This window comes from Somniosus microcephalus, chromosome 30, assembly GCF_052327205.1.
Source record: "Somniosus microcephalus isolate GS21.2 chromosome 30, FLI_Smic_1.0, whole genome shotgun sequence".
In the NCBI taxonomy this organism is placed as follows: Eukaryota; Metazoa; Chordata; class Chondrichthyes; order Squaliformes; family Somniosidae; genus Somniosus; species Somniosus microcephalus.
The window spans coordinates 4480800-4506547 of NC_141016.1; the positions used below are offsets into that span (position 1 = coordinate 4480800).

Sequence of the window (25748 nt, forward strand, 5' to 3'; positions counted from 1 at the left end):
TTTAAGATAAAAACAGAAAATGCTGGAGAAACTCAGCAGGTCAAGCAGCATCTGTGAAGAGAGAAACAGAGTTAACGTTTCAGGTCGATGACCATTCATTAGAACTCCCCTTTAAGAACTGGCCGGCGCCAGTGTGTCTGTGTTCCGTTGCTGACTGACATCACATGAGCTTCGCCAGTGCTCTGAGGTAGCACCTCACTCCTCGGCCTTTGTGCCTTAAGACAGGTGTGTAGCGCCTGATTTAGCGCTCCAATCACCTCCAGGGGCGATAAAAGCCAAGTTTGCAGTCGGAGGCGATAATTAGCGCCAGGCGCTAATCTTTGCGCCTGGTCGATAATTGCGCCCCAAATGGGGCCATACTGAATTTCTCCCCCCAAGTCTTTCTTCAAATGATCCCAGGGTTTGTCATCTGCTCTGCGCTGGGAATGCAATCTTTGAAGTAGGTCCAAAAGTGTCCTTTTTTTAACTAGTTTGGAATTGACTCCCTTCGCCCTACTCCTGCAATCTACTGAGTTTTCCAGATTTACTGTTTCCATATCCTATGCAATCCTATATATCAGATCATCTCTTTGACTTCTCTGAGGCAATTTTAACCTTAATCGCTGGGCGGGATACCTACAAGATTGGGTGGAAGGCTGGTTTTACACCCTGTACAGTATTACAATATGGTGACTTTTCATTCGTTCCTGGGATGTGGGCGTCCCTGGCAAGGTATTTATTGCCCATCCCTAATTGCCCTTGAGAAGGTGGTGGTGAGCCGCCTTCAACCGCTGCGGTCCGTGTGGTGAAGGTGCTCCCACAGTGCCGTTAGGGAGGGAGTTCTAGGATTTTGACCCAGCGACGATGAAGGATCGGCTGATATATTTCCAAGTCAGGCTGGAGGTGGTGGTGTTCCCATGCGCCTGCTGCCCTTGTCCTTCTAGGTGGAAGAGGTCGCGGGTTTGGGAGGTGCTGCCGAAGAGGCCTTGGTGAGTTGCTGCAGTGCATCTTGTAGATGGTACACACTGCAGCCACGGTGTGCCAGTGGTGGAGGGAGTGGATGTTTAAGGTGGCCAATCCAGCTTAAGCTTCTCCAGTATGTCCTCATAACTCAAACTACTACTAAGACTTGAGGTGCCTCAAGTGCTCAAGTATCTCCCTTGTTTCTCGGCCCCCGGAACTGGACTCGGTACTGCAGGCACAGTCTGACCAGAGCCCTCTGCGGTGTGACCGTGGCTTCCTCTTGCTTGACCCGACCATCACCACTGCAGCTGTTACGTGCAGTTCCACATGAGTAAGTGCAGAGCAACGAGCTGGTCTCTCACCGGCTTTAGCTCATTGCAAACCCGCACAGCAGGCTGAGCTGGGGTTAGCGTGTGGTCAGGGCCAGTAGGGTTGGCTGCTTTAGTCACCAAGTTAAGTGTGAACAGAGAGAAGGAAATGATCCAATGCCTCTTTTGGGTCCTTCCCCATTTTACTGACCTTGTGCACTCAAAATATATAATGTTTGCTTATTTTCAGGGAAATAGAGATGAAGGAAATCATGTAGATGAGGAACAAGCCAAGAAGGATGCACAGGTTGGTAGCGGCATTGCTCCTCTCAAAGCAGAAGTTAAGGAGGAATTTAGTCCATTGGAATGAAAATAGGCCCTAAGCTCTGGAATTCCCTTTCTAAACCTCTCTCTCTCTCTCTCTCTCCTTTTTTGATGTTCCTTAAAACTTACCTCTTTGATCAAGCTTTTGGCCACCTGTCCTGATATCTCCTCCTGTGGCTCGGTGTCTTTAACTGATCTCCCTCTTGGTGAGCGCCTTGAGATGTTTTACTACATTAAACGCGTTCTATAAATGTTTAAGTTGTTGTATCCAGGACTCGCCTTTAGATTTTCAGAGATCTGCGTGTAAAATGATGCAATTTCCTGCTATTTATTTATTCTATTAAGCGGCACAATGTTCATAAGGCAGAAGCTCTCAGTTGTGCTCAGACCAGATCCCCTTAACTCATTACTTTGACCCTTGTTTTTATGAAGCCAATAGAAATATCTTTCCTTTTGTTTCGCTCTCACACCTGGCAGCTATCCCTTGCCCTGCCAGTACACTTTACACCCAATCTCAGCCTATTACCATCTCGTCTAAGCCTATTACCATCTCGTCTAGCTTCTAACACCTTTTATTGTCGCTTTTTTACTTCTTTTGTTTCTTTTATTCTTTTGTCCGATCGCAGCCCTGCCTCCGATCTATCTTTTCTTTCCAGTTTTGAAGAAGGGTCAACTCAAATTTCTGTCCACAGATGTTGCCTGACCTGCTGAGTTGTTCCAGCATTTTCTGTTGTTATTTCGGATTTCCAACATCTGCAGTATTTTGCTATCGAAATATCTTTCTCTCGCTGTTTCCATCTCTCCCTCCTAGTTTTGCAACTTTTAGCAAAAGTAGCTGAGTGTAGAGTTAAGTTTCTTCCAGTAAAGATGGGACATTTTAGCCTGCCCCCCCCCCCCCCCCCATGTCGCCCTCCTTTCTGTTACTCCGGTCACTTGATGTGATCCTTCCTGGCTCCACGTTCAGTCAGTGTATGGACTGTATGAGCTGTTCACACTCCTCTGCTCCCTGGGCTGCTGGAAACAGCTGTTCAATGTATATTTAGCAACCAGGCAAGAGTCAGGAGATCAATCGAGACTGTGTAAAATTGATGAGGCTGGGCATCGGGGGCGGGGGGAGGTGTGTGGTATGACTGCAGGATTAGCAGGTTCCTTTTCTGGCCCTGGTTTCATCGCATGAATTAGTGCTGCCAATCTTTCCATCGCTCTTGTTCTGTGTAACCTGGTAGAGGTTGTGTAAGGAGGAATAAATGGGCAAACTGCATCCTTTCTTCAGTCTGCGAACACACGCACACAACACGGTGCACCTTTTTCGTTAGGTCAGGATATATCCAGTGGAGAAAAAACTGCCGAGAGTCACTGAAAATTAGACCTTGTAGCAACATCGTGTGACGATGGAGGACTGCAATGTTCACCTTTTTGACTGATCTTCCTCCCCCCACAAATCCCCTCTTTGGAGTTTTCTGATCACAACAAAAAACTGATGCAGCTCTCAGCCCAGCCCCAAAACAATGTGAAATTAAATTGTTCCAGCTATGCCTCTTTGCAATCTGCTGGCAGCCTGTCATCCAGCGTGACTGTATCCCCAGCATCGAAGCTTTGACCACGCTCGATCAGCTCCGATGGACGGGTCACATTGTCCGCATGCCCGATACGAGACTCCCAAAACAGGCGCTGTACTCTGAGCTCTGACACGGCAAGAGAGCCCCAGGTGGGCAGAGGAAACGCTTCAAGGACACCCTCAAAGCCTCCTTGGAAAAAGTGTAGCATCCCCACCAACACCTGGGAATCCCTGGCCCAAGACTGCACAAAGTGGAAGAGAAGCATCCGGGAAGGCGCCGAACACCTTGAGTCTCTTGCCCTGGCAATGTTTGCCTTTAATATTGCACGGCATGAAAATGTATTTTGATGTTTCTCTTCACAACCTTCATGTCGCTTTCCAAAGACTCCTCCTAGTTCTGGTTCAGCACAGAATGTGCTGTCCTGTGGCCTTGCATTAAGCTCAAAGCAGCCTTGGGCGTGTTGGCAGCACAAGTTCATTTTAATGTCTTTTTTATTTTTATTTTGCTCTAATTCACTGCACACCGTTCATTGCTTACTCTGTTTCCCACCCCCACCCCCTCCAAAAAAAAAAAAAAAACCCCGGCATTGAAAGAATAATACAAAAACAATAAATCATTGATGGATTTGCAGGTGTTGGCAACACTGGCAATGTCTGCAGCTGAGAGTTTTGACATCCAAAGGGGCCTGCCCGCAGGTGCCCACCCAATACATGGGTGCTGGTCTTTTCCCCACTTGTGAGAGACCACAACATGATCGAAGGCAGTGCTTCATTCTTTGTCAATTTAGACATGCTTCTCACATCATAGAAACTTCAATGGACTTTCATTAAATCCGTTCTGGCATTAGAAAGTTTTTTTTTAAATTCTCCTACTACAGGCTGAGGTCACAGCTTAGCCACGTTGTGATCTATTCAGCTTTCTGAATAAAGGGGCCTTTGGTGTGATGTCCATGTGTGAAGCCAGTTTCACAAATGTGTGCTTAACTCCATTGCTTCCCGACTTCTCCACGCTGGCTTTCGTGACGAGATTCTGTCGCCGTCTTCCATGGGGGTGTGGGTGACTTGCCTGCAGGAATGTCGATTCCCAAAAGTCTCTCACTACATCTTGTTCTGTCTTCCTTTTGTTTTGTTCTAAACCAGGCGCTGTACGAGGCTGGCGAGAAGCAATGGGGGACGGATGAAGTTGCATTCCTGAGCATCCTCTGTATCAGGAACCGGACCCATTTGCGAAGAGGTGAGGCTTTTGCTGGTTCAAGCATTGAATTCTGCCAGGTGGCAAACCGTTTCCATTCTGCCCCAAGATGTGTTTGGGTGTTTTGTCAACAACATTTTGCTAAACTTTTAAAAAATTGTTTATCTAACTCTCCAGTCTTGAATGACTGACTTGCCCGAGTCAGAAGGTTGAGGGTTCAAGTCCCACTCCAGAGACTTGTGCATATAATCCAGGCTGACACTCACAGTGCAGTGCTGAGGGAGAGCCACACTGTCGGAGGGGCAGGACTGAGGGAGTGCCGCACTGTCGGCGGGTCAGTACTGAGGGAGCGCCGCACGGAGGGGCAGTACTGAGGGAACGCCGCACTGTTGGAGGGGCAGTACTGAGGGAGCGCTGCACTGTCGGAGGTGACGTCTTTCGAATGAGCTGTTAAACCGAGGCCCTATCTGCCCACTCGGGTGGATGCCAAAGTCACTATTTTGAAGTGTAGCAGGCGAGTTCTCCTGTGTCCTGGGCCAATATTTATCCCTCAATCAACATTACTGAAAACGGAAGATCTGGTCACTATCTTAATGCTGTTTGTGGAAGTTGGCTGTCCGCCAATTGGCTGCTGCGTTTCCTACGTTCCAACATTCAAAAGTACTTCATTGGCTGTAAAGCGCTTTGGGACATTGAGGTTGTGAAACGTGCTGTAGAAATGTGAGTTGTTTCTTTGCTTGGTGCCATTTTATTGTCAATTGAAAAGACATCTCGGAGTCCAGACCGGCCTCTCTGCCTTCAATTGAAATGAGTTCCAATTGGTTCTGTCCAGGCACATTGTTTTCTTCCAGCCAGTGCAGCTTTTAATGTTCACTCCGTTGCCTTGACTCTCGTCTTCCTTCCTTCCTGTTCTCAGAAGTCGCCAGCACAGTTGCATTACCCTTTTTTGTTAGGGATGAAGAAATGATCCACAGAGCCCCTTGGAAAGCCGTCTGCCTCACCGCCCAGAGTGCTCGCTTTCCAAGTGGAAATGTTCTCTCTGGGTTTTTATTGAAGTTGATTGGAAATCTAAAACTTTGGATAGTGCCCCCCCCTCCCTCCCCATTTCCAATATAAACCTTTTACTGCACTCTGTGCTTCTCTCTGGCCCAGATGATTGGCGGGGGAGGGAATGCCAAATCCAGGTGGAATTCTGAAGGAAGCAGAGAGCAGGCAGGGTTCGATACAAGATGGTACGAAGCAAGGCAATCTGCCAACTTCAGATCATTTACCTCTGCTTACTCTGCATCTGATGCCTCAAGGCAGCCAGAGTCTGGCCTGCAAATTATTTTTAACATAATGATGTGTAATTGTGTTTTATATTTAAAAAAATAAATAAATAAATAAATAAAATAAAATGCACAGGTAGTGCCTGGGGATGGAAGGGAGTCTCCTTCATAGTACATTTCAAAGTAACTAAGTGAATTGATACTATTCCATGGGAGTGCATGGTCCTCATTGCCCAATGGAGCAATGATTTAAACTGGTGAGAGCTGATGCTCTAATCCGCACATGCACGAGGTAGGTCTCGGCAGCTGGTAATGTTGATTTGAGATCTTTCGCTGTGCACCTGTTCAGTTTCTCTCTCTGCACAGGCACTCTAATCTCGTTGTGCAAGTTACTTTCCCCTCCCCTTCTGCTGAAGGCCCCGAAACAAGACCGGAAGATACTGAATAATTCTTCCTGAAATCGTAGATGGGGGGTGGTTGTAGGTAAAAGGAAGAGGAAAATTCTCTGCACCGTGTTCTCCTTGTGGAAGTGGAAACCTCCTTCCGTTTCTCGCCTTTAATTTCCAATCAGTGAGCAGCTGTTGACACCAGGGTATGGCTCATCCTTCCCGGAACGGTAGCACAGTGGTTATGTCACTGGGCTAGTAATCCAGAGGCCCGGACTAATGATCAGGAGACGTGAGTTCAAATCCCACCACGGCAGCTGGGGAATTTAAATTCAATTAGTTAAAACTGGAATAAAAAGCCAGTATCAGTAATGGTAACCGTGAAACTTACCGGATTGTCGTAAAACCCATTTGGTTCACTAATGTCCTTTTTTAGGGAAGGAAATCTGCCGTCCTTACCCGGTCTGGCCGATATGTGACTCCAGACCCGCAGCGATGCGGTTGACTGTGAACCGTCCTCTGAAGTGACCGAGCGAGACACTCAGTTGTGTTCAAGGCGGCGGCTCACCACCACCTTCTCCAGGGCAATTAGGGATGGGCAATAAATGCCGGCGATGTCCACATTCCATGAACGAATTTTTTTTTTTAATTGCATGGCATTTCTAGCACAAACAGGCCATTCGGCCCCACATGTCCGTGCCGGTGTTTCTGCTCCCACCAGCCTCCCTCCCCCCACCCCCCCCCCCCCCCCCCACCCCACCCTCTTCATCTCACCCCATCAGCATATCCTTCTATTCCTTTCTCCCTCATGTGCTTATCCAACTTCCCCCTAAAAAGAACTAAGGGAGAGGATAGATTTTTTTTTTTTGAACTTGAAGAGTTATTACAACATGAAGTGCCTGAAACAATGGCCTAAGCAGAATCCATAATGGCTTTTAGAAAGGAAGTAGGTAAATAATTGAAAGACAAATGTTTAAAAAGGGTACGGGGAATGAGACTTCGAGGATAGCCCTTTCTCACAGGTGCGATGGGCCGAATGCTGCCTCCTGCTCTACAAGATTCTGTAATCTTTAAATACAAGCCCACACCGAGAGTCGGTAAGCTATTTGTCCTCGCCCAACATTCATGTGAGCACTTCCCAAAGGGAGTCCATGGAAAGCGGTCAGGAGCAGGAGCCACAGCTGATTTTATTTCACTTCAATTTCCGCCCCCCTTCTCTCTCCCAAACCTTGAGCTGTGGAGGCGGGGTTTGCAGCGGCCCTGCTTGCTGTACTGCTAACTCCGCGCAAACCGACCGTATCTTTGATGTAGCGAGCCCTTGACCTGGGCCTGCGCTCGCTGGCGCGCGATGGATTATTGGCCTTGAATTTCCGATCAGAGGCTTTCTGTGGGCGGGTGCCTCCAATCGGCGGGGGGGGGGGGGGGGGGGGGGGCGGGGGGAGACAAATCTACAAACTTACAGAAAATGCTGGAAAAACTCAGCAGGTCAGGCAACATCCGTGGAGAGAAATTTGAGTTGACGTTTCGGGTCAAAACCCTTCTTCAAAACGTCAACTCAAATTTCTCTCCACGGATGTTGCCTGACCTGCTGAGTTTTCCAGCATTTTCTGTTATTTTGGATTTCAAGCATCTGCAGTATTTTGCTATCAAATCTACAAACCTACCTGCTGGCTCCGTAGATCCCGAGGCTTGTGATCCTGGGCCTCTCTTGTTGGAAATGCGTAGAGGCCCAGGTATCCTGGGGCGCAGGCGGTTCGCAGGCACCCCTGGAATCGCGTGGGCCATGGGGAACCAATCGAAGAAGGGAATTCCCCATCGTACTTCTGACTATTCCGTATGGACAGAATCGTCAAAAGTATGAATGGGGATCACATTTAAAAACACACAAACATTAAATAAAACATGACAATTAAAATTCCATTTAATTAAAAAGTTTTAATTTAATTTTTTTGGAGAAAAAACAATGTTTTTTACAGGGCTAAAAATAAACTTTTTTTGAAGAGTATTTTGAATTTATAAATGAGTTATCAAATTTAATTTTTCTATTTTTCAACACTCTAGCTGGTAAAAGCAGGCGTAAGAATTCTATGGCCTTTCAGCGGGCGTAAGTTGTGCAAAAAGCGCGACTCTCCACCCGCAGAGGCCCTTCTCCCCGGCCAGGCGGATGATCTGCCAAGAGAATTCTTCACAAATCGCGAGTGCTGGGTTTTCAGCGCATGCGTTTGCACGCCTGAAACCGGCACTTGCGAGGTCCCTACAGGCGCGCGCTCACCTCATATACACACACTCGTGGGGGGGTTGGAAAATCCGGCCCAATGTAAAATGGGATTTGCTCTTGAGCTTTCAACTGGTGCTGGCTGAGTCGAGATCCCAGGAGACGGGCGCCTTGTAAGCTGGCTCCCTGCATCTGTAATAACAGAAAACCCTGGAAAAACTCAGCAGGCCAGGCAGCATCGGTGGAGAGAGAAACAGAGTTAACGTTTCAGGTCTGGGACCCTTCATCAGAACTGGAGAAGGCTAGAGATGTAACCGATATTAAGCAGATGCAGAGACAGGGGGGGTGGGGGGGGGGAAGGAATTGAAGGATCATTCTGTACTTTGGTAAGAGGCAGGAAAGATAAAATGTTGCAAATGGGAATGGCAACATCATACAGCATGAAAAATGGGGGCAGAGGTTATAGTTTGAAATTGTTGAACTCAATGTTGAGTCCAGAAGGCTGTAAAGTGCCCAATCGAAAGATGAGGTGCTGTTCCTCGAGCTTACGTTGAGCTTCATTGGAACAATGTAATAGGCCGAGGACAGAGAGATCAGAGTGGGAGTGAAGCGGTGAATTAAAGTGACAGGCGACCGGAAGCTCAGGGTCACCCTTCCGGACTGAACGGAGGTGTTCCGCAAAGCGGTCGCCCAATCTGCGTTTGGTCTCCCCAATGTAGAGGAGACTGCATCGTGAGCAGCGAATACAGTATATTAAATTGCAAGAAGTACAAGTAAATCGCTGTTTCACCTGGAAGGGGTGTTTGGGGCCTTGGACAGTGGGAAAGGAGGAGGTAAAAGGGCAGGTGTTGCATCTCCTGCACTTGCACGGGAAGGTGCCAGGCGACGGGGAAGTGGTGTTGGGGGTGATTGAGGAGTGGACCAGGGTGTCGCGGAGGGAGCGGTCCCTTCGGAATGCTGAAACGGGAGGTGAGGGGAAGATGCGTTTGGTGGTGGGATCACGTTGGAGGTGGCGGAAATGGCGGAGGATGATCCGTTGAATGTGGAGACTGGTGGGGTGAAAGGTGAGGACAAGGGGAACCCTATCGCGGCTCTGGGAGGGAGGGGAAGGGGTGAGAGCAGAAGTGCGGGAAATGGAACAGACACGGTCAAGGGCCGTGTCAACCACAGTAGAGGGGAATCCTCGGTTGAGGAAAAAGGAAGACATGTCGGAAGCACTAGTATGGAAGGTGGCATCGTCTGAACAGACGCAGCGGAGACGGAGAAACTGGGAGAATGGGATAGAGTCCTTACAGGAAGCGGGGTGGGAGGAAGTGTAGTCCAGGTAGCTGTGGGAGTCGGTGGCTTGTAGTGGATGTTTGTCGAAAGCCGATCACCAGAAATGGAGACAGAGAAGCCAAGGAAGGGAAGAGAAGAGTCGGAGTCGGAGAAGCCGAATGGCCTCCTTCTGTGCTGTATGATTTTTTAAATTCGGTTATGGGATGTGGGCGTCGCTGGCAAGGCCAGCATTTATTGCCCATCCCTAATTGCCCTTGAGAAGTTGGTGGTGAGCCGCTACCTTGAACCGCTGCAGTCCGTGTGGTGAAGGTGCTCCCAGTGCTGTTAGGGAGGGAGTTCCAGGATTTTGACTCGGCGACGATGAAGGATCGGCGATATATTCCTAAGTCAGGATGGTTTGTGACTTGGAAGGGAACTTGGAGGTGGTGGTGTTCCCATGCGCCTGCTGCCCTTGTCCTTCTAGGTGGAAGAGATCGCGGGTTTGGGAGATGCTGCCGAAGAAGCCTTGGCGAGTTGCTGCAGTGCATCTTGTAGATGGTACACACTGCAGCCACGGTACGCCGGTGGTGGAGGGAGTGAATGTTTAAGGTGGTGGATGGGGTGCCAATCAAGCGGGCTGCTTTGTCCTGGATGGTGTCGAGCTTTAATAACGGACACTGACATTTCCATTCGCTCGAGCTCACTGCCAATGTGTTTTTTTCTGAACAGTATTTGAAGAGTACAAGAAGGTTGCTAAAAAAGACATTGAGTCCAGCATTAAGGGAGAGATGTCTGGCAGTCTGGAAAATGCTTTATTGGCAATTGGTGAGTTCTCTGCTAACTTCCTTATCTTCCCTTTGCGACGTGTGTACTCCTCCTGAGTAATGGTTTCTGATCCTCTCTTCCAGTTAAGAACATGAAGAACCAGCCTGCCTACTTTGCCGAGAGGCTGTACAAGTCCATGAAGGTAAACTGCAAATGCTGCTTTCCATTTAACTGTGTAGTTAATTGAAACATACAAGGTGCTGAGGGGGCTCGACAAGGTAGATGCTGAGAGGATGTTTCCCCTCGTGGGGAAATCTAGAACGAGGGGGCACAGTTTCCGAATAAGGGGGCACTCAATTAAAACGGAGATGAGGAGGAATTTCTTCTGAGGGTCGTGAATCTTTGGAATCCTCTTCTCCAGAGAGCTGTGGAGGCTGGGTCATTGAATATATTTAAGGTGGAGAGCGACAGATTTTTGAACGATAAGGGAGTCGAGGGTTATGGGGAGCAGGCGGGGAAGTGGAGTTGAGGCCAAGATCAGATCAGCCATGATCTTATTGAATGGCGGAGCAGGCTCGAGGGGCCGAATGGCCGACTCCTATTTCTTATGTAATCACTCCTATGGCTTTTTTTTGGGCAATGCACTCCAGTGATCCTGGAATAGATGGTCAGCCAAGAGAATGTGCTTGTGGCTGGCATTTGGTTTTACCCCTTTTTAAAAAAAATTAATCTCTCAAGGCCTCGTCCCAGTTTCCAAGCCCATAAGTAGTTTGTCAAAATAACAGCAGAAAACGCTGGAAAAACTCAGCAGGCCAGGCAACACCCGTGGAGAGAGAAATAGAGTCAACGTTTCAGGTCGAAACCCTTCGTCAGGACTGAGAAAAAAGGCAGGAAATGAAACAGATTAAAAGGCCAGTTTGGGGGCTGGGAAATGGGGGAGGGGATGAAACAACAAAAGGGAAGTGAAGAGACATTAAGAGGTATTCAAGACGAGACGAGATGGTAATAGGACTAGTAAAGAGACAAAGGATGGCTCTAGATTAGGTGTGAAATGTGCTGGCAGAATGAGAGACAGTTGCCATGTGGGAGAGAGAAAAAAGGAAAAGGCACAAACCAAAAGTGTGGATAAAAAATATATGAAAATATAATAGGGGCCGAGGTTATGATCTGAAATTGTTGAACTCGATATTGAGTCCGGAAGACTGCAAAGTGCCTAATCGGAAGATGATGTGTAGTTTGTCACGTTTGATCAGGATTTGTACAAGCTGGTACAGGAAACTCTCGATTTACCAGCACCTAAATAACCGGAAATCTGTTAACCGGCAAAATTCAGGAGTAGGTTCAGGTAAGTTTTACTTCATATTAGTGGCAGTTCCTGGATCTTGTGGCCGGAGTTCCTGCACCTGTTGCTAAGCAACAGGGAAGCCTGGATATGTTGCTGTGTATGGGGCTCTCGTACCTTTTACTATACCTCTCTATAATCCGGACTTTTGATAAACCGGCACCATGTCGGTGCCGGATAAAGAGTTTCCTGTAGGTGTTTTTTTTTTCAACTTACAGGAAATAGCTGCCCTCCAACCGAATGCAAATCACTTAAGATCTAGCGAGCACTATCTTTTCTGAGTTGTCAGTGTGGCGCCTGCTTAGTTTTTTTTAGTTGCACGTATTCAGTGAGCCAGCAATGAAAACTTCCAAATCTTCTGCTTGTATCAAGATCGCGCGTTGTAAGTGCTGTCCCCGGATCAGGAGTTCTGTGTAATGAGATTTGAGTGGAAAGGTGATCTGATCTGTGGAAGTTCTAAACTCTGCTCCGACAAAGCTGACCGGGTGACGTGCTTTACCCTGAAACTCTGCCGCTTGCAGAGATTCTGCTGATTTCATTTCTCCGCATGAAGAATTGGAAGCAAAAAAATAGCCAAGCTGGTGCTGCTCAGCGAAAATAAGTAATAGCTGCTTCTGCCTTGAGCAACAATTTCATGTGACCTCGCCTGAACTGTCCGTTCAGCCCTGGATCGATTGAGGCAAGTGTATCGGCGTATTGCTGAACTTTGCTGCTGAGAATATTTTTCAGTGTCCGAATTATTAAAGCCTCCATGCCCAGGTGCCTGTGATTTGAGTTTGAGGAGTGACTTTGATTTAAATGTTGCAGCACAGAGCTTCCAACGCAGTTTCTAACTTGGTGATATTTGCTAGATACAGTCATTGTACTGTGTGTAAGTACCAGAGTATAATGCCCATTTCCTATGTCACGTGCGCACACTCCTCTGAATCAAAAGGTTGTGAGTTTAAGTCCCACTCCAGAGACTTGCACACAAAATCCAGGCCGACACTCCCAGGGCAGTACTGAGGGAGTGCTGCACTGTCGGAGGGGCAGTACTGAGGGAGCGCCGCACTGTCGGAGGAGCAGTACTGAGGGAGCGCCGCACTGTCTGAGGGGCAGTACTGAGGCAGTGTCGGAGGGGCGGTACTGAGGGAGCGCCTCACTGTCGGAGGGGCAGTACTGAGGGAGCGCCGCACTGTCGGGAGGGGCAGTACTGAGGGAGCGCCGCACTGTCGGAGGGGCAGTACTGAGGGAGCGCCTCGCTGTCGGGAGGGGCAGCACTGAGGGAGCGCCGCACTGTCGGGAGGGGCAGTACTGAGGGAGCGCCGCACTGTCGGGAGGGGCAGTACTGAGGGAGCGCCGCACTGTCGGAGGGGCAGTACTGAGGCAGTGTCGGAGGGGCAGTACTGAGGGAGCGCCGCACTGTCGGTGGGGCAGTCCTGAGGGTGCGCCTCACTGTCGGAGGGGCAGTACTGAGGGAGCGCCGCACTGTCGGGAGGGGCAGCACTGAGGGAGCGCCGCACTGTCGGAGGGGCAGTACTGAGGGAGCGCCGCACTGTCGGAGGGGCAGTACTGAGGGAGCGCTGCACTGTCGGAGGGGCAGTACTGAGGGAGCGCCGCACTGTCGGGAGGGGCAGTCCTGAGGGTGCGCCTCACTGTCGGAGGGGCAGTGTTGAAGGAGTGCTGCACTGTTGGAGTTGCCATCTTTTTGATGAGAAGGATGAGTTTGGGGATTCGGCACTTTTTAATGATGGGGTTATCCACAAAGTGTGATAAAGAACTTGCATTTCTCCAGCGCCTTTCACGGCCTCAGGACGTCCCAAAGCATTTTGCAGCCAATGAAGTACTTTTGAAGGTTGGCCACTGTTGTAATGTGGGAAACGCGGCAGCCAATTTGCGCACAGGAAGTTCCCACAAACAGCAATGTGTTAATGACCAGATAATGTAATTTTTAATATCGGTTGATATTGGCCAGGGCACTGAGGAGAACGCCCCTGCTCTTCAAAATAGTGCCGTGGAATCTCTGGGGTCCACCTGAGAGCAGACGGGGCCTCGGTTCAACATTCCGTCTGAAAGACGGCACCTCCGACAGTGCGGCGATCCCTCAGCAGTGCGAGTGTCAGCCTAGATTTTTGTGCTCCAGTCTCTGGAGTGGGACATGAACCCACAACTTCCTGACTCCGAGGTGAGAGAGAGTGCTGCCCACTGAGCCACGGCTGACCCCTGTAGACCTTCATATGGCTGAGATCCAAAGAGGTTGCTTAGAATAAGGGGCTGCTTCTTCAAAACTGAGATGAGGAGGAACTAGTTCACTCAGAGGGTGGTAGGTCCATGGAATATGCTGCCCCAAAAAGCTGTAGAAGCTACATCATTACATAAATTTAAAACAGAAATAGACAGTTTCCTAGAAGTGAAGGGAATTAAAGGTTACGGGGAGCAATTTGGACATGAGTCTAGGTTCGGATCGGTCATGGCCCTGTGGGTAGCGGAGCGGGCCCAGGGGCCGTGTAGCCTGATCCTGCTCCTATTTCGTGTGTCTAATTGTTAGATTCAGGAGATGGTTCTGTGATAGTAGATTGGCGGTTAGGATCAGATCAGCCATGATCTTATTGAATGGCGGAGCAGGCTCGAGGGGCCGATTGGCCTACTCCTGCTCCTATTTCTTATGTAAAGATTTTGATCAGCTTAACGTGATCGCTTTTCCCCAGTGACTGGCATTTCCTAACCCAGTACTCTCTTGATATTAGGGAGCTGGTACAGACGATGACACCTTGATGAGAGTAATGGTCTCCCGCTGTGAAGTTGACCTGCTGGATATTCGAGAGGAATTTCAGAGGATGTACGGAAAGTCATTGTATTCCTTTATCAAGGTGAGTGTTAAACAATGAGTGGCGCTGTATGGAAAGATTAGTGCCTATTGCGAACTACTTGTAATAGCACCCCGGATTTCTCCGAGGAATAATGTGCCAAGTCGCATCTGCGTGCATTATAGGGACAGTTAAAGACTGACCACATCTACAATGTTAAACTAAAGGTGACTTTGCCGAATCTGCTCACATTGACCTTCGCCATTGTTGAAAAGCTTTGCATTTTTTTTTAATGGACTTTACCAGGTATTTCTCCCATTAGTAAACCTTTGCTCCTTATAAACTGGAGCGTGACTTTTTATATCCTGTAATGTAGCTGAACAGAGGCCCTGGTTACTGCAAGTAACAGCAAAGGGCGGAAAACATTGGTGGGAGTTGTGTATAGGCCACCAAACAGTAGTGGTAATGTAGGGCACAGTATCAATCAAGAAATTAGAAGTGCATGTAACAAGGGCAATATGGTAATCATGGGGGACTTTAATCTACATATTGACTGGGCAAATCAAATTGTGATTAATGGTGTGGAGGACGAATTCTTGGAATGCATGCAAGATGGTTTCCTGGATCAGTATGTGGAGGATCCAACCAGGGAACAGGGCTAATCAATAATCTTATGGTAAAGGGGCCTTTAGGGACAAGTGACCATAATATGATTGAATTTTACATTAAGTTTGAGAGTGATGTAGTCCAATCTGAAACTAAGGTCTTCAATCTAAACAGAGGAATCTACAAGGGTATGAGGGACAAGTTGGCCATGGTAGATTGGGAGACTACACTAAAAGGTATGAAGGTGGACATACAATGGCTAACATTCAAGGAAATAATGCATAATTTGCAACAAACATATATTCCTGTAGGGCATAAAAACCCAAAAGGAAAAGTGATCCAACCATGGCTAACAAAAGAAATTAAAGCTAGTATTAAGCCAAAGGAGGAAGCTTATAAAGTTGCCAGAAAAAGCAGTCAACCTGAGGATTGTGATTTTTTAGAAATCAGCAAAGGGGACCAAGAAATTGATAAAGGGAAAATGGAATATGAGCACAAACTAGCGAAAAATATAAAAGCGGATTGTAAAAGCTTCTAAAGGTATGTGAAAAGGAAAAGACTGGCGAAGGTAAATGTAGGTCCTTTACAGTCAGTGATGGGAGAATTTATAATGGGGAATGAGGAAATGGCAGAGAAATTAAATAAATACTTTGTTTCTGTCTTCACGGAGGAAGACATAAAAAACCTCCCAGAAATACGAAAAAACCAAAGGTGTGGCGAGAATGAGGAACTTAAAGAAATTATTATTGGTTAAAAAAAAACAGTACTAGCAAAATTAATGGGACTAAAAGTCGATAAATCCCAAGGACCGGATGACCTACATCCTAGGGTTTTGAGAGGTGGCCATTGGGATAGTGCACGCATTGGTTGTCATCTTACAAAATTTTATAGATTCTGGAATGGTTCCTGCAGATTGGAGGATAGCAAATGTAACCCCGCTATTTAAGAAAGGAGGGAGAGAGAAAACGGGGAACTACAGACCGGTTAGCCTCACATCAGTAGTTGGGAAAATGCTGGAATCTATTATAAAGGATTCAATAACTGGGCACTTAGAAACTAATAGTAAGATTGGGCAGAGTCAAACATGCATTTATGAAATGGAAATCCTGTTTGACAAACCTATTGGAGTTCTTTTTGAGGATGTAACTAGTGGAGTAGACCAAGGGGAACCGGTAGATGTGGTGTATGTGGATTTTCAGAAGACCTTCGATAAGTTCCCACACAAGAGGTTGGTGAACAAAATTAGGGCACCTGGAATTGGGGGTAATATACTAGCATGGATTGAGAATTGGTTAACAGACAGAAAACAAAGAGTCGGGATAAACGGGTCTTTTTCAGGAAGGCAGGCTGTGACTTGTGGGGTACCACAAGGATCGGTGCTTGGGCCCCAGCTATTCACAATCTATATCAATGATTTGGATGAGGGGACTAAATGTAACATTTCCAAATTTGCTGATGATCCAAAGCTAGGTGGCAGTCTCAGTTGCGAGGAGGATGTGAAGAGGCTTCAAGGGGATCTCAACAGGCTCTGAGTGGGCGAGAACATGGCAGATGGAATATAATGTGGATAAATGTGAAGTTATCCACTTTGGTAGAAAAAACAGAAAGGCAGAGTATTTCCTAAATGGTGAAAGATTGGGGAATGCAGATGCTCGAAGGGATCTGGATGTCCTTGTACATGAGTCACAAAGTGAATGTGCAGGTGCAGCAAGCCATTAGGAAGGCAAATGGTATGCTGGCCTTCATTACAAGAGGATTTGAGTACAGGAGTAAAGAAGTCTTACTCCAATTATATAGGGCCTTGGTGAGACCACACCTGGAGTACTGTGTACAATTTTGATCTCCTTGTCTAAGGAAGGATATACTTGCCATAGAGGGAGTGCAACGAAGGTTCACGAGATTGATTCCTGGGATGGCGGGACTGTCGTATGAGAAGAGATTGAGTAAACTAGGCCTGTATTCTCTTGAATTCAGAAGAATGAGAGGGGATCTCATTGAAGCATAAAAAATTATTACAGGGCTTGATAGGGTGGATGCTGGGAAAATGTTTCCCTTGGCTGGGGAGTCTAGAACCAGGGGCCACAGCCTCAGGATAAAGGGTAGGCCATTCAGGACTGAGATGAGAAGAAATTTCTTCAGAGGGTGGTGAATCTTTGTAATTCTCTACCCCAGAGGGCTGTGGAGGCTCAGTCTTTACCCTGTGGAGGGTATATTCAAAACCGAAGTCGATAGATTTCTGACTAGTAAGGGCATTAAGGGATATGGCAATAGGGCCGGTGAATGGCGTTGGGGCAGAAGATCAGTCATGATCTCATTGAATGGCGGAGCAGGCTCGAATGGCCGACTCCTGCTCCTATTTCTTATGTACTTAAGTCACTCACTCAACAGACATGGGTCCTCTTGTGTTCTTGGCTTTGAATAGTGGAAGAATTAAATGTTCGTGGACTATGCAACTCAAACTTGAGATTTGTAGTTTCTAGTCTATTAAAAAATAATAAATAGTAGTCTGTAGCAGAAAATCCAATATAGCAGATTTTACTGGATTATGGAACTTTTGACTTCTACCTCCTCGGGTGTTAAAAAGACACAACGCTTCGTCCAACTCTCTTAATAATAATCCTGGACCAGCAATGGTGGTATAACTTGTGTGTGAAGATTTGTGGGGGAAGAGACAGATTGCAGGTTTAAATTCCAATAGAGATGCCAGCAAAATGGTTGACATCCTTAATGGCTTGTGATTTGACAGGTCTCCGTGTCCACTACTGCAGAGCGACACACTTGTGAATTGCAACTTCTTTTTAGGCAGCCCCTCGGAACCGAGGATGACTTGCTTCCACACGATAAAATGAGTTCTCAGGTGACTGATGAGTCCAATGCGGGATGTACAGTCTCTGTCGCAGGTGGGGAAGATGGTTGAAGGGGCGGGTGGGTGGTGTGCTTGGGTTGATGTGCGCTGCTTGTGCTTGGTTTCCGCTTGCTCCCTGCGAAGAGACTCGAGGTATTCGGCGCTTTCCCAGATGCTTCTCCTCCACTTTGTGCGGTCTTGGGCTCGGGATTCCCAGATGTCGGTGGGGATGTTGCACTTTTTTTCAAGGAGGCTTTGAGGGTGTCCTTGAAGCGTTTCCTCTGCCCACCTGGGGCTCTCTTGCCATGTCGGAGCTCCGAGTAGAGCTTGTTTTGGGAGTTCAACACTGAATTGCGACACAATGCGTCTAATCTCGGCCGTGAAAAGCATGGAGAGATTGTGATTCAAGGGCAGGCTACACACAACTGCCAGCTTACAATTCGTAGAAGGTGGCTTAACAACACCTTTGACAAAGGCGTGCGCACTAATAGCTCGTCTACTTGGGAAATAATGGAACTTAACAGAGGACAATCATTGGCCTTGGAGCGAAACCACAATTGTATTACTTCTGCGGAAGGTTTGAGGGTGTGCGGAGGCGGCTGGTTGAAGAGATGAGAAATATAGATTTCCTTGGAAATAGTTTGGAAGGTGATCATAATGGGTGATGATTATTAGTTGGCAAGACGTGAACAGACTTGTTTTTAAAAAAAATTTAAAAAATTGAGCTGCTTTCTAAAAGTGAGATGTGGAATTAATTGAATATCAAGGATATGTTTTCTTTAGTTAATTGAAGGAAAACAAACTGATTTTCATTTGGAATTCTGCAGTGTGGTGCACAGCTTTTATTACGAGCCTGTCTTGAGGTTTTATTATGTCTGCGGCTGATGATTGCAATGTTTTGCCTTGGTTGACGGTAATAAGTTTGTGAGTATTTCAATCAATTTTTTGATGGGTTTGGCAGAATTGGGACTTAACGATTCAAAGGGCAATTCCTACCAGTGTGTCCCAGTAAAAGGCTTCGAATGTATTGTGTAAATGGTAATGCTGAGAGAGTACGACTGTCTGTTTCCCCAGGAATCAGTGCTGAATGAGGCAGTTCAGAGAAGGTTCACGAGGTTGATTCTGGAGATGAAAGAGTTGTCTTATGAGGAAAGGTTGGGCCTATACTCATTGGAGTTTAGAAGAATGAGGGGGGATCTTATTGAAACATAAGATTCTGAGGGCGCTCGATGGGGTAGATGCTAAGAGGATGTTTCCCCTCGTGGGGGAATCTAGAACTAGGGGGCACTCGTTTAAATCGGAAATGAGGAGGAATTTCTTCTGAGGGTTGTGAATCTTTGGAATTCTCTTCCCCAGAGAGCTGTGGAGGCTGGGTCATTGAATATATTTAAGGTAGAAATAGACTATAGGGGAGTCGAGGGTTATGGGGAGTGGGCAGGGAAGTGGAGTTGAGGTCAAGATCAGATCAGCCATGATCTTATTGAATGGTGGAGCAGGCTCGAGGGGCCAAATGGCCGACTCCTGCTCCTACGTCTTATGTTCTTGTGTGTAGAAGCTGATGTGATACTAGAGGCACGAGTCAGACTGGAGCCTGTCCAGTATAACTCTCGGCCAACTGCATCTTGCTGTGGGTTTTACGGGACTCTGACTATTCAGCTCCGTGGGATCATTCATCACCCCCTGTGCTCGCTGACCTACATTGGCTCCCGGTCTGTCAACTGCTCTTTTTTTTTTCAAATTCTCATTCTTGTTTTCAAATCCCTCCATGGCCTCCTCGCCCCTCTTTATATCTCTAACCTCCTCCAGCCCCACAACCCTCTGAGATCTCTGCGCTCCAGCCTCCCTCCCGAGCCTGGGGTCCCCTCTGCTCTAGCTTGAGTTGAACTAAATGGGCACAGGCCGGGAATCTAACCCGGAACATTCGAATCCACGGGGCTCTGGTTTATCTCGTACTCCGAAATGTTTTAAGAAGTCACCGGGGGAATTAAACAAACTGTCAATCGCCTTCCATTTATCTCTGCGAACCAATTCAACCTCTTTTCATCTGTTCGCCATCACCGTTAATTCCACGTAAAACAAAGCACTGACTGAAACTGCAAGCGCTGTTGACCTGTCACCCAGCCAGGGATTGACCAGCACATGTACATTTGGTAACCCACCTGGCAAAGCCTCTGTCCAGCCCGTTTGTGTGAAGGGCTGTCTTGTAGAATCCGCCTTCCTGCATTATTTCTTTCACCTACACTCGGTTTGAGGAGGGTTGCAATTTGGGAGCGACGCACCAGGTCACACGACGCAGGCTGTGGCTGGTTTGTAGTGTGCTTGTGCCATCCAGTGCCAGGAACTGTACTACAACAGCACACTGTCCGTGTCCCAGTTTATACAGTGAGCTAGTGCTAGCTCCCTCCACTTGGCAACAACGTGGGCCACGAGGCTGATTGGAATGATTGTGATATTAAATGTGGTTTCACCCCCCACCCCTTTTTGAAGACCCGTTATTTTTCCAGTAAGCGATCATTAGAATTGACTAATTCTGCATATCACTGTGGTACTTAATCAGAGTGGAAGTTAATTCAGTTCCACGGTCTATTTTGAAGAAGAACAGGGGAGTTCGCCCTGGTGTCTTGGCCAATATTTATCCCTCAATTACATCACTTTAATAAAAAAAAACAGATTATCTGGTCGTTATCACATTGCTGTTTCCTACAGTGCTTCATTGGCTGTAAAGCACTTAGGGACGCCCTGATGTCATGAAAGGTGCTATATAAATGCAAATCTTTCAAGACTTCCTTTCTTTCAAAGCACTTTACAGTCAATGAAGTACTTTTTTGAAGTGTAGTCACTGTTGTAATGTAGGAAAGGCAGCAGCCAGTAGGCGCACAGCAAGCTCCCACAAACGTCAATGTGATAATGACCAGATAATCTGTTTTAATGATGCTGGAGGGATAAGTATTGGCCCCAGGACACCGGGGAGAACTCTCCAGCTCTTCGAAATAGTGCCATGGGATCTTTTACATCCACCCGCAAGGGCAGACGCGTCCTCAGTTTAACGTCTCATCCAAAAGACGGCACACCCGACAGCACAGCACTGCCTCCGGACTGCACTGGGAGTGTCGGCCTGGATTATGTGCTCGAGTGGGACATTGAACCCACGACCTTCTGACCTGGAGGCGAGAGAGAGTGCTACCCACTGAACCACAGCTGATATCTCCATATCTTGATAGTGAAATCGTAACTGCATGACTTCAAATGAACAAAAAAAACTCTTATAGTTCAAACCCACCCATAAGGAGACAGGAGCACTTCAAGCGTGCAAAATTCTCTGGTGTACTGGGGGCTTTTGTGAGCAACTGGGGCTTTGAAAATAAGTGGCTAGCGCTAAACGGTTAAAGAGGTGTTTATGAAGAGGAAACGCAGATGAGAAAAAGGCAACCGAGGGAGGGCCCAGAGTAAACAAATTCAGATCCTAGCAAGTGAGAACAGGAAAGGTAGATTTTAAAAATCATTATAATGCAGGCCCGAGGGGGTAGGGGAATACATTTTTTTTTTGTGACTAATCGGGTAAAATGGTAGCCAAAATTTGGAGGTACTGTACCAAATGTCATGACCGACCCAAGGCAAAAGATAAGAATTGAAACTGATTCGCAAAAGGCAGCAGTTGCTCTTGTAACTTTATCACTGGTGTGCAATACGATCAGACAGATAGCTGTAATCTTTTGAAACTACAGGGGCTTTGGTTCCAGAATCCAGAGCTGAATCGACAGCAACAACTTGCATTTATACAGCGCCTTTTTAACCTAGTAAAACAATCCAAGGCGTTTCACAGGAGCGATCTCAAACAAAATTTGACACCGAGCCACATGAGACGAGGGGTAGGTTTTAAGTGGTATCTTTAGGGAGTGAATTCCAGAGCTTGGGGGGCCCAGCCAGCTGAAGGCACGGCCGCCAATAGTGGAGTGATTAAAATCGGGGATGCTCAAGAGGCCAGAATTGGAGGAGCGCAGAGATCTCGGAGGGTTGTGGGGCTGGAGGATATTCGAGATGGGGAGGGGGGGTGGCGAGGGCCACGGAGGGATTTGAAAACGAGGATGAGAATTTTTAAATCGAGGCGTTGCTTCACCAGGCCAGTGTAGGTCAGCGAGCACGGGGGGTGGTGATGGGTGAACGGGACTTGCTGCGAGTTAGGACACGGGGGGGGCAGCCGAGTTTTAGATGAGCAAGTTTACAGGAGTTGGGAGGCTGGCCAGGAGAGCGTTGGAATAGTCGGATCAAGAGGGAACTAAGACACGGATGAGGGTCTCGGCAGCGGATGAATGAAGCAACAATCTTTTTTTTCTGTTTAATTCGCACTTCTGCAATTGTGCTGTGGCAGATCTTTGGAAATGTTCTAACTTTGTGCTGATGCATGAAAGTTGAGCAAAGCTCTGACCCATGCGAGCTTTGCATTATAAAATATCTTTTTCATGTAAACTTGCAATGGAGCTCTGTTGGCTGCCTTCTGAAAAGAATGATTGTCGTCTTGTGTGGAGGGGGGGGGCAAGACCATACACACTTGTCTAGTGACCGCTACTGGTTTCATTTAACTTTATCTTTGCGCTGCCAATACACTAAAACCTAGTGACTCCACTGCCACCCCACACCCCCGCCGTGCGACTCGTGTTCACCGGCATGGGCTGGTTCGGCCGAATGGCCCGTTTGTGCGCACGCTGTATATTCTACATAATTCTATGTTTTGAGAGTTTCTTCGATTTGTATTGAATGTATTATGTCGCTCGGCCGATGGCTAACCTGATGAGGCAGTGGATAGTTCAGCCATGCAGCCTCGCAATGTCTCTGGTTCCATTCCGCTCCCTGTCCCAGTGGCAGTAGGGGTTTGTTCCAATTGCCTTTGGTGCCCAAAGCTGAGAGAGTTGAAAACAAGCCAGGGATCCCACACCCGCTCGCTATGTATCGGGCGAGAACAGGCTCATGCTAGGCTGTGAAGCCCACGCAGTAATCAATCAGACTTTGGGTAATGCTCATGGGAACCCATTTGTTTTGAATGATCGGAAAATCTCAACCTCGCTGTCTCTGCTCCGACATGAAGGATGACTAGTTGGGAGCAGTACAGGAGGGTGACAGGCCGCCCTTTGACCTGTACCCCCAGTGACTGGACGCTCTTTGACCTGTACCTCCAGTGAGGGGCCGCCCTTGACCGGCAGCCCCCAGTGAGGGGCTGCCCTTGAACCGGCGCCCCCAGTGAGGGGCCGCCCTTGAACCGGCGCCCCCAGTGAGAGGCCACCCTTTGAACAAAGCTAAAAGGAAAAATTGGCAGAGACAGAGGGGCCCAGTAAGTAATGCTTCATTTTAGCCACTGTTAGGTAGACTGCCAAAGTTGGGATTGTGACAATAGTTGCGGTTACGGGGTCCTGATTAATGCTACACATTTGGTTACCCTTGGTGCAATGTTTGATAGCTTTAACAAGTGTGCATCGTTCCCAAGATGTAATGAAAAACTTTTTTTGCTTCCAGGGGGATTGTTCTGGTGATTACAAGAAGATCCTGCTCCAACTGAGTGGAGAATAATGAGAGCAGCGCCCCGTGTCATTTCAAGGTGGAACAGACTGGAAAAGACCCCTGCCAGATGTCAAATATTTACAGTGGATGTGTCCCTCATTTAGTGATTTGTATCAATCATTTGTTTGGAGCAGCCTTGCATTGATGCCTCTTGTCTGTTTACCTTGGAGAAATGCTTGGCTGTAATCCATGTTCTTTTAAATGTAACAGAAAGCTGATATAAAATTCGAGGCAAAATGCTTAAATCAGCTCCTGGTCCTTTTATTGCAGAGCTGGACTAATGCAGCCCAGAACCGCTGGGCGACTGTTACTCTTTGAAGCTCTAGTGCAGATATAAAATTTGATACTTGGGTTTTTAACTGGCCTTCAAATGTTGGGCTTGACCAAGGAATCAGCAGTTCAAGCACTTTGCAACATCGACAAATAAGAGCAAGAGGTTTTAAAAAAATTATGATTTGGAACTAACTAACTATGAATGTTCTCCCTGCTAACAATGCAAATAGTTCAGTGCTTTAGTTAATCCTGGCTGTGGGCTAAGGAAATGACACTGGTTTATCCATCTTCAACTTGATATCTTGTACAGCGTTCCCTCTTTTTTTAGACCCATAATGATGCCGACATTCGGTGAGCTTCACCCTGCTGAAGTTTGACTGGTTGCAGTCCTGCGCCCCTGGTTAATGGTCACAACTGCTGTGGGTCAGGATAGTTTCATTTCACGTTGACTTTTTTTTGCATGTGTTTCGGCGTGGGAAGGGCCTGCAATTCGTTCCGCAGCAAGAACGCACTTGCAAACACTCAATTCCCAGTGAAATTGTGCATTTCTGCTTAACCACTGTGAAAGTCGGAAATCCCTTCGACTGTAAACATACAGAGTGGAGCGGGGGGATGTAAACAATCCTGGTGCGAATCTGCGATTGAATAATGAAAGTGTAGAGTGTGTGTATCAGTAACATGTGTTGGTTCTAAGAAGATGATTAGTAGACAATTCACTGATATTCGCTTGGATGAGTACCTCTGACTATATAATTCATCAGCGACTCCACCTGTAAATATTTAAACGTTGCTTGGGGATGTGTTCCACTTTGAAGACTGCATGCTGTGAGCCCTCGCATAATGTACCTGTTGTAACTGGAGAGTTATGTTCAATTTAAATGACACATTCCATTAACAATAACTGGTGCGCTGAGGCCCAGATGTTTTTGTAATTCTGTTTTCAATATAAACATTTCTACTGACTTTAAAACCTGAACCGTCATGCTGCGTGGTGTGAAATCGGTGTTGTGTTGAGGTGGAGGAGGGGGGTCATACCGCCGAGGCCAGGGGTGCGGGGTCGGAGCGTTCCACTGAAGGTGTTGGGCTTGTTGGAAGTGCGATCAACAGTTGTGCAAATGGGTGGCGGAAGAGCAGCACACCCGCACTGCCACCCCCAGGGTGAGGGGAAAATGATGGGTGAGGCCATTCTCCTAGTCGGTTACGCTGTTGAACTGTGAATTGCTGATCGGAATAATCTCCAAAGTGGTGACCCTTTTTTTAGGGGATCAGTCGCAACCCAACCCACAGAAAGAATACAAGTAAAAATCAACCCAAGGGTGAGAAACCGGCAATTTGCCCAACCCGTCTGTTGGTGTTTATCCCCCCCACGAGCAGTGCCCTAATCCCATGAGCCCGCCCTGTTCCCATATCCCTTTACAGGAAACTTCACGATATCCGGCACCGACGGGACTGAGCTGCTGCCGATCTATCAAAACTTCCGGACAGACCAGCGCTAATGTTGAAGGATATGGAGGTTTTCATCTCCGTATCTGACAACAAACACTGTTGCTTAGCAACAGCTTGTAAACACTCGGCCCGTACCTTGGAAGCATCTCTGAAGCTGTTGCTAAGCTACAGAGACGCTTTCCAGAGCCTGACTGTTTATATAAAAAAAAAAATGCTAGAAGAAAAAAAAACTTAACCAAAACTGCTGGTGATTTCTGCCGTTAGATCGAGGTTTCCGGACATACAACCTCCAGATAAACAAGTTTCCTGTATTTTATTTTCTTAACTGCTTATGTAACCTAGTCTTCAATATTACATAAAATGTACAGCACAGAAACAGGCCATTCGGCCCAACTGGTCCGTGCCGGTGTTTATGCTCCACACGAGCCTCCTCCCACCCCTCGTCCTCTCACCCTATCAACATATCCTTCCATTCCTTTCTCCATGTCTTTATCTAGCTTCCACTTAAAGACACCAACGCTCTTTGCCTCAATTACTCCTCGCGAGTTCCACATTCTTGCCACTCTCTGGATAAAGAAGTTTCTCCTGAATTCCTTAGTATCTTGTATTTATGGCCCATTGCTTTGGTCTCTTTCTCCCCACCCCCTGACAAGTGGAAACCTCTTTATCAAACCCTTTCATA

The 25748-nt window shown here is 47.3% G+C and overlaps 1 protein-coding gene across 3 annotated transcripts in view; it reads left to right on the forward strand.

Annotated features, from left to right (window-relative positions):
* The window catches only part of LOC147097865 (annexin A4-like), a 63483-nt gene extending 38887 nt beyond the window's left edge, over positions 1-24596 (forward strand). For all 3 annotated transcript variants that reach the window (XM_085970902.1, XM_085970900.1, XM_085970901.1), the window contains 6 exons: positions 1501-1557; positions 4273-4366; positions 10180-10275; positions 10359-10417; positions 14284-14406; positions 23303-24596. In XM_085970902.1, coding sequence (XP_085827028.1) covers positions 1501-1557; positions 4273-4366; positions 10180-10275; positions 10359-10417; positions 14284-14406; positions 23303-23356 — 483 coding nt within the window. In that variant the 3' untranslated portion in view covers positions 23357-24596. The remainder of the gene's footprint in view (positions 1-1500; positions 1558-4272; positions 4367-10179; positions 10276-10358; positions 10418-14283; positions 14407-23302) is intronic.
* Positions 24597-25748: the final 1152 nt, after the last annotated feature.